The sequence below is a fragment of the Diabrotica undecimpunctata genome, chromosome 4, assembly GCF_040954645.1.
Source record: "Diabrotica undecimpunctata isolate CICGRU chromosome 4, icDiaUnde3, whole genome shotgun sequence".
NCBI classification, from domain to species: domain Eukaryota; kingdom Metazoa; phylum Arthropoda; class Insecta; order Coleoptera; family Chrysomelidae; genus Diabrotica; species Diabrotica undecimpunctata.
The window spans coordinates 8,194,920-8,204,599 of record NC_092806.1 but is presented as its reverse complement, the minus strand read 5'-3'; the positions used below and the strand labels follow the sequence as shown (position 1 = coordinate 8,204,599).

The 9,680-nt window shown below is 34.0% G+C and overlaps 1 protein-coding gene across 1 annotated transcript in view; it reads right to left on the bottom strand.

The window, feature by feature from the left end:
* Positions 1-6,343, bottom strand: part of LOC140439106 (uridine phosphorylase 1) — a 91,478-nt gene extending 85,135 nt beyond the window's left edge. Inside the window, exon 1 of the mRNA XM_072528798.1 lies at positions 6,108-6,343. Coding sequence (XP_072384899.1) covers positions 6,108-6,136 — 29 coding nt within the window. The 5' untranslated portion in view covers positions 6,137-6,343. The remainder of the gene's footprint in view (positions 1-6,107) is intronic.
* Positions 6,344-9,680: the final 3,337 nt, after the last annotated feature.

Genomic DNA, 9,680 nt, shown 5'->3' with positions numbered 1-9,680 from the left:
AATTGACGGAAACTTTAAAAGAGGTTAAAAACGGAAAAGCCGCAGGACCTGGAGATATTCCCATAGAGCTGGTTAAATATGGGCCGACTGAACTTTTAGAATTAATAGTAGACCTTTTCAATAAATGTATGTGTGGAGACCAGGAAATTCCTAAAGATTGGAATAAATCTTATATAAGCTCCATATATAAGAGAGGGAATAAAAGAGACTGTTCCAATTATAGAGGTATTAGTGTGACGAGCTCTGTGGGCCGGTTGTACGGCAGAATATTAAAGAAGAGGGTTGAAAAACAGATACAAGATATTGAAGAACAAAGCGGCTTTCGAACCGGGAGATCCTGCCTTGATAATATATTTATCCTACGACAAATAATTAAAAAGCGTGTCGAAAGAAGTAGAGAGACCCATTTGGTATTTATAGACCTTGAGATAGCATATGATAGTGTCCCGTTAAAGAAAATGTTTGAGGTCCTCGAAAGGTCCGGATTGGATTCGACGTATATCCGAGCGATATATAAATTGTACGAAAATGCAGTTAGTTGTGTAAAAATTGGAACCAGAACCTCAAATGAATTTAAAGTCACTAAAGGCCTAAAGCAAGGATGCTGTTTGTCACCGACACTATTTAAAATATACGTCCAAGAAGCATTGAGGAATTGGAGAAATAAATGTAGATTTATGGGCATCGAAGTGGGACAAGAAACTCTGTATACATTGTTGTTTGCAGATGATCAGGTGGTGGTTGCAACCGATGAGGAAGATATAAATTATATGAATCGAAAATTATATGAGTAATATGCCAAATTGGGCTTCGCGTATACAGAGCAATTGTAGAACCAATTACCACATATGGTGCCGAATGTTGGACGATGACAAAGAATGAACGAGATAAAGTAGACGTTGTGGAAATGGATTATCTTAGAAGGTCATGTCGAGTATCGAGAATTGAAAGAATCACTAATGAGGAAATACGAAACCGTACAGGAATTAGAGATACACTTTCAGATAGAATACAAGGAAGGCAATTACAATGGTATGGTCACGTGATGAGAATGGAGGAGGAGCGGTGGCCAAAGAAAGCCTTGGCACTTAGCACTTTTTGAACCGTTCTCTTGGAAACAACGGTTGCAGCGACCGGCGGTTTTGAATGTCAGTTACGCGCTTGAAATCAATTTTAAATAAAATTTGAATCAAACAACGGTGAAATTTCGATATCTTTTAATCAGAGTGTCTCAAAATTGTCATTCTCAGCAAACTTCAGCTTATTCGTATGAATTTTAGAGGTCAAATTTCGACGACTGAAATAAATCAATGTTTTTGGCATTAAAAAATGCAATAAGATTATCTTTTTATAAAAGTTTTTATCCCCGTTTTTCTGCATCACAGATACCTCAGTTTTTACTTATAACGGTAATGATAGATGACACAATTGAAATAATCGTTGTACAAATCGAACATCCCGTTATATCATTTTGTGTCTCAATAAATGAATAATTAAAAACAGTTAATCACTTTCAACACAATTATTTCTCTATTAAATCAATACATAATCCGCAAAGTTATTATTGCCAAGGTCTCATTAAAATTTCATTATTAGCCAACTGACCAAACCGCATTAAATAAGCATATTTACTTAGAAAACTCCGGAACTGATCAAGAAGTACCCGTTCAAAGTAAAATGTATGAAAGTTCACACTGTGTGTCGTACTAAACTTCACGCCTTATTAAGGTTTGTGGTCACGGCGACTCAAATCAAGGTTGCCGGTACTAATTCTTAGTTGAAATCAAACAAAAACGGTTTATATAATTTATAATGTCAGCAAAATAAATGTTTTATACAGATTTACAGAAAGTTTTTTAAAAAGGGTGGTGAAACTGACCTTCATACCAGCAGGTCTGAGCAGTCAGAAGACTAACATTATATCATCGATGTTGTAGATTGTCAATGTGTGATTATACAATGGCTTATCAAACTATTAGGACACTCTGCTAAAAAGAGACTTATTGTTTAATAATGGTTTTCAATTCAGTAAAAATATATTTATTTGTTTTTGTTATAGGCGTTGCCTATATTAAGCGAAAAAGTCGTAGAACTGAAACGAGAAGCTGCTACGTTTGGTCTATAATATAAATGAAAGCAAACAAAATATATGGAGTGCACAAAATCGAATCAACATGAGAATCTGAAGGTAGACAACCATACCTAATAATATTCCTCCACTTTTCCCTACCTAGGCTCAATAATAAATGACAACAACAACATCAGTCAAGAAATACAAGCACGGATTCTTAGCGGTAATAAGTGCTTTTATGCATACAAAGACTTAATGAAAAGTAAGTTACTGAATCGTGAGTCTAAGCTTAGAATCTACAAAACAGTAATTAGACCAGTGGTCACATATGGATGTGAAACGTGGACCCTCTCAACCACTGGAAGATATTTGGACCAATCCAATGCAGCGATGGTTCGTAGAGAATTAAAATGAACCACGAGCTGGATGAACTAATGTAGAACGCAGATATTGTTAGATTTGTAAAGTCACAAAGACTAAACTGGCTTGGTCACCTAGAAAGAGTGCCAGATACTTGAGCTGTTAAAGTAGTCCAGAGATGGAAGCCCCAAGGAAACAGAACAAGAGGAAGGCCCCGTAAAAGATGGATAGACGACGTAGAGAGGGATCTTAAAACCATGAAGATCAGGCAGTGGCGAAGGAAAGTATCCGACAGGGCAGAACGGAAGAACATCGTTAAGCAGGCCAAGACTCACAAAGGGTTGTAGCGCCATTAGAAGAAAAAGAAGAGTTATAGGCATTGTTACAGCATGTGGCGTGGCACTCACACTACTTTTCGAGGAGCGCAAAAAACTTTTAGAAACAATTAATCTGTAAACATTTAGAGTAATATTAAATAAGAGATATTAAACTAAATTGAACGCAGTGATATAAAATTTGGTCGCAAAAAATATTGAGGGCGATAGATTAAGAAGTTTTAATATTTACACCAACAAAAAATTTACAAAGAAATTCATGAATTTATTCATCAATTTATGTGAATAAATTCGTGAATTTCTTGGAGGTCAATTTTGTTTGACTTCAAATAAAGTTCGATGTCAAACGTCACTATTTTCAGTAGTACCAATCATTTTATTATTGAATGTTATTTGTTATTGTTTGTTTAAATTTAGTGTCTCAAATTAAATATTAATTATTAACAAAAATTGTAAAATAAAGCACCCACGTGTAGCTAGACTACAAAGGAGAAAGGCAACTTCTGTTGCAATATTGGCCTCTTAGCTTTAATGGTAGAAACAACTCCAGATAAAATTAATAGGTGGTGGGCTCGACCGTGGCTACAAGATAAATATTACAAAACCGTTTTGATTTTTTTCATAATTATTTTTTTAATAGATTTTATCCTCTGATTACTAAAATTAACTTACTATACCCAATACGGAGCTATCTTAAATATTTATAATTTTAAATGTTTTTATTGTTGATTTATTTATTATTCAAATGATTGGAATATACTCAAACAAAAGATGCAGCTTTCTGTTTTTGATGCAGATGTTTTGGCATAAAAAACAATAGCGGTTGGTACCGAAATACATCTAGCCTTCATCGACCTAGAAAAGGCGTATGATATAGTTCCAAGACTTAAATTGTGGCAAGCTTTAGAACAACTCGGCATTAGTCAATACCTTTTAGGAATAATTACAGAAGTATACAGGGATAACACTGCTTACATAAAACAATTAATTTATATATTGAGGCAGCCCTCCAAAATTGGAAAAATCACTGCCAGGGAATGGGAATCCCCATAGGAAATGACGTACTGTTCTCCCTGAACTTTGCGGATGACCAAGTCGTCCTAGCTCAAGATTCTTATGATCTAGAATTTATGATAAAGCGTATATATAGAGAATATGTAAAATGGGGGTTACAAGTCAGCATAAAGAAAACAGAATATTTAGTTATCAATTCAGATGCAAGGCAGGAACGTAAAATTGTAGTATATCTGAACTCCTTATGGTGGGATCGCAACATTTCCAAAAGGAACAAAAAAGAATAGGGCGAACCATGGTTGAATCAGTTCTTTATTATGGCTCTGAAGTATGGACAATTAATGCAGACCTGAATAGAAGATTGTTGGCAGTTGAAGTGGATTATTTGAGAAGAAGTGCTAGAACATCAAGGCTGGAAAGGAACACCAACGAATCTATAAGAAATAACATAAATGCTACAAAAACGGTCATTGACAGAATACAATGAAGAGGTTTAAAATGATTTGAACACCTATTGAGAATGCCTGAGGAACGTTGGCCCCAAAAACTTCACAGATGGAAGCCCCCTGGAAGAAGAAAAAGAGGTAGACCTCGACGCTCATGGAATGAAGGAATTAGAAGAGCCATGGAATCGAGAGAACAGGAATACGGCGATAGCCGTCTCCAAAATATTTACAAGTTGGATCCTATTAATATGTATGTTTTGGCATGAGCGACAGTACTAAGCCTGGATTGATAGAGACTGCGTTTATTTCTAGTGGATTTGCATCATGGAATAAAGCTATAGAATGATTTAAAAAGCACATTTAGCACAGAAACTTCGAAAAGGTACTACGTGAATAAGTCCGTCGATCTTTAAATTCAAAAGAAAAAGAGGCTGAACTGACAGCTAGAGAGAAGCAGCGACAAAAAAATTTAAATTATATGAGAAAACTAGTTAATATCATTATTAAAGTTTTAGTAAAAGGTGGAAAACCCCTTCGTGGTCATGATGAAATGGAAGCAAGTACTGAAAAAGGATTGTTTCTCGAAATTGTAAAACTTCTTAAAACATGTAATCTTTCATTTAAGGTATACTTGAAATCGGCCAAAAAAATTCTTCACTTATTTTAGCAACTACATTCAAAATGATATGGGGTATGAAAAAAAAAAGGGGTAGTTGTGATTGCAGACAAGACTTTTGATGTCACTCACCACCATCAGATTGCTATTATTTTTAGATATATCCCTAAAGGTAGTAAGTTTTCAGTATTAAAATGTTTAAATTTAACAATTGCAGAAACCCTATTTGAAGCGATAAATTCTACTTTGCATGATATGGATCTTTCGTGGAAGAGTATTGAAGCTGTATGCTTTGACGGATCTTCAGAGATGACAGGAAAGATTTAAAGTGAAAAATATTAAAATTTTATATATCCATTGTTGTGCTCATTGCCTTAATTTCGCATTGATAGCTGATTTTTTGGTAAAACACAATAAGTATATTCTTATATTGAAAGCAGTCATTGAAGACATTGATTGTGAAGGTCACAAATAGTAAGTAACACACTTTTAAATCTTTATCTTAAACACATTGAATTAATGTATTGAATATATGTAATGTAACACCACTAAAATTAACAAACAAAGTGATAACAAATAAACTGAAGGAAATTATAACACTTGCAGAAGAACAACAAGGTTTTAGGTCGGGAAGATCATGCACCAACGCTATATTTATAATGAGGCAAGTGCACGAGAAATCATTAGAATACAACAAACCGGCATATCCATGTTTTGTGGACGTTAAGAAGGCATTTGACAGGGTCAAATTTAAGGACGTTGATTACTTATTACACGCTATTATAAAAGTAAATTTATTAAGTATGTAAATTGGACCTGGAAGGTCAGATAATAGAACAAGTGATCAAACCGAAAGTAGAAGATCAAGTGGATAGAGCAAACAGAGCCCTAGGTTGTCTGAATAAAACAATATGGAGAAATAAAAATATCGGGAAAGAAATGAAAGGCAGAATTTGCAAAACATTTTAAAATAGTTGTATAAACAGATAAACAAACTGCTAAGAAATTTTGTATCCTTGCGAAAAAAAACCTAAAAAAAGGGGAGAGACACTGTTGGTATATTAATATTATTAGCTCTTATAGTTAATTTTGGCTTATAGTTAATAATATAATACCCTAATATATTTTGTAATGATAATAAATACTATGATAAATTTTTAATAAAATTTTATAACTCTTAATCAATAATATGATACTTCCCCGGGAAGTATCAGTACACATTTATTTACATTTAACATATGTATAGGACGTATTTTGCTACTCACTCGTCTCTTTCCTCCTCTGATATCGACATCTTGAGAGAAATACTGAAAAACAAACACTTAGAAGGATGGTCACTAGAAAGGGAACTAAGAAAATCCGTTTTGAAGGGTATTTTTAACAAAATCTACTAGACATTTTTTTATTTAACTAGGGATAAACTAGAAGGGTGCGTCTCCTTCCACCACGATCGACCACACTGAACGGCTAGAGATGGGGATGGGTATTTTGGAACTGTCGCCAATTTTTTACTTCAATAATAGAGAGGATGTGGGCCACTCCCGTGTATTAGGTCTAGGTGAATCATTGTTGATTGTAGTCGATATTGCAAAACAGATAAGGATATTGTTGTCGTTAACTGCTTTCGATTAGGTAATGTTTTTGCAGCGATGAGACGTAAACAAAGACATTACGGACGGTCTAATCAATTGATTGCGTTATTAATATAGTTTTGCCGCACCTACACGAAAAAGGAGTTGTGGTTGTCGATATACTATATCGAATAGTTATATTAACTATACATAAAAATAACATTTACATTGTAATAGGTTATTAATAGCTCATTATAGTAGATAATATTCATTATTTTCGAAATTTAAAACAAAATTATAAATACTTAAAAAATATTATAAATTAAGAATTGTTAACCATTCAAAGATATAACATGACGTTGTGAAATGAAAAAAAAAAACTAGATAATCGACAAAATACAGCTCTGGATCCTAAAAAACTGATACGACTCTTAGTAAGATTTGATCATTTTGAGCAGTGTATTTGATTGGTCTGATGTTATATTATATTTATTATGGCAGACAAATAATAAAATAAACAAACAAACAATTGATTGCATATGATAATTCATAAATTGTAATAATTATTAAGGTCAAAATTTTAATATAATTATTTTGTTTTCTTGCATTTTATAAAGAGTATATAAATAATAGTTTGTACATAAAATAGGGTTGTTGTTATTATTTTTATTATTATTAAGGAATAAAACAAACCACTTAACTCAACAATATATTAAAGCAAGAATTGTAACCAAAGATAACTTGGCACTATCAGAGGCAGCAAAACATTTTAATATAAGCAGAACCACAGTTTTTCTATTAATAAAAAATGGAGGGAACAAGAAACTCTCGAAAGAAAGCGAGGGCCTAGAAGACCAAAACGATACTAAATTTAGGTATGTAACAATAAAATTATTATATTGTAATATCTCCATCAGCATTGATAACAGCTTGTAGTCTTCGGTCCATCTTCTGCATGAAAGGACCAATGAAATTATCTTCTTCAGAGACTTCTTCCCAAACCTGTTGTATACCGTGCCACAGCTCTTCAGCATTTTGAGGTATAAAATTACGCCGATACAACCGTTTTTTAATAACCTTCCACACATTCTCGATTGGATTTAAATCTGGGCTGTAGCTGGGCCATGGTAAGGTTTCGATGTTGTTATTCTAGAGCCACTGGTTTATTATTTTTGCAATGTGAGCAGGACAATAATTTTGTCGGAGGATAAAATTATTTTCTGGATACAACTGTTCTACACTGGGAAACATGATGGTTTCTAGAATATTAAGATAAGTCTACCCGACAAACCTGCCATCAATACGCCATAGCATTCCCATTCCCCTAGATGAAATCCATCCCCATACTTCTTCTTCTTCTTTCCTTATTAAACTTTGAAAGTCTAATCCTGTCCAATCTTTCATCCAATCATTTCATTCAATCTTTCAAAATTACGTTTAGTGAGTAACTGTCGTATCTTTAAGAAGGTGTTTCCTGCCTGTTCTATTCTACATTTAACCTCTTGTTCTTGGTCTAAGGTTTCATGTATCCAACAGTCTAGAGACTTAAACTTTTTTACTTGTTCAACTAGATTGTTGTTGACTGGTATGTTTATAACTGGTGTGTGTTTTTTTGAAATTACCATTGTTTTGATTTTTTTTTACATTCACCTTAAGGCCGTATAGTTCTCCTTCTCACACTACTTTGGTTAACAGAATTTGTAGTTCTTCTTCACTGCCAGCAATCAGTACTGTATCATCGGCCATCCCCATACATTAGCGCTAAAATGACCAGCTGCTCGATATCTATCAACATATAGAGGATTAAATCTAATAATATCTGGTCTATACACCCCAATTTTGACATTTTTAGAAAATGAAAAAAATTTCTCATCTGTAAATATTACCCTGTCCCAAAAATCTTGATTTTGTAGTTGATGGTTTAAAGCAAATATAAGTCTTGATTGCTTCTGCTGTTGTATAAGAACTTCTCTTCTAATCTCTCCAAAAGCGTACGATTTTCATGAGTTGTAGATATTTTTGGTCTTCCAGAACCTTACTTTCTTTCGGGAGTTTCTTGTTCTCTCCATCTTTTATTATTATTAAAAACTGCTGTTCTTCTTACGTTAAAATGGTTCGCTACGGCAGATAGTGACCAACCATCTTCTAATTCCTCTTCTAATTCCTGTACTGTAATACCGTAGTAGTAATGGAGTAGTGAAGTGAATATTGATCAGTGAAGTAGTGTGTGGGGGCTCGGGAGACTAAGACCTTGGAAGCCCTGAAGAAGACATCAGAGAGGATGTCGAAAGCTCGGCGAAATGAAAATCAACGCTGTTCAACCCGGAAGACTGGTGAGTTTAATATTATTTTTTTTATATTACAGGATCCAACTTGTAAATCCAATACATTTTGGAGACGGCTATCGCCGTATTCCCGTTCTCCTTCTCCAATCCTCCCATTCCAAGATATGCTCCTCCTCCAAACCTCTCGATTCCATCGCTCTTCTAATTCTTTCATTCCATGAGCGTCGAGGTCTACCTCTTTTTCTTCTTCCAGGGGGCTTCCATCTGTGGGCTTCCATTTTAAACATCTTCTTTCTATTCTGTCAATGACCGTTTCTGTAGCATTCATGTTATTTCTTATAGATTCGTTGGTCTTCCTTTCCAGCCTTGATGTTCTAGCACTTCTTCTCAAATAATCCATTTCAACTGCCAAGAATCTTCTCTTCAGGTCTGCATTAATTGTCCATACTTCAAAGCCATAACAAAGAACTGACTCAACCATGGTTTGCCCTATTCTTTTTTTGTTCCTTTTGGATCTTGGGATCCCACCATAAGGAGTTTAGGCATCCTACAATTTTACGTCCCTGATTAATTCGGTGTTTAATTGCGGTTTCCCTCAAGCCTTTCGTATCAATGAGTGTTTTTCTTTAGATTAGTGATAGTTCTTAATGCTTCCGTAGTCTGAGATCCATCGATTAAATTTTCAACTTGGACTTTTTCCTTTTTTCCTCAACTGTTTTTCCTTTGATATGTTACTCTATTGCTAGATGTTTTATTTGTTAGCCATTTCTTATATATTTTGTTTTTTTCTTGTATCATTTCTTTTATGTTTTCTGTCATCCATGGTGGTTTGTGGTATTTTTTGTCGTTGTTCTCTGTTCCTTACTTATACGCAATACTTCATATGCAATTTTTTTTATTATCGTTTTGAGGTTGTTGTATTCTTGTTCTACATTCATATTTCTTTCTATCTCATTTAGTTCCTTCTCTAATCTAGATTAAA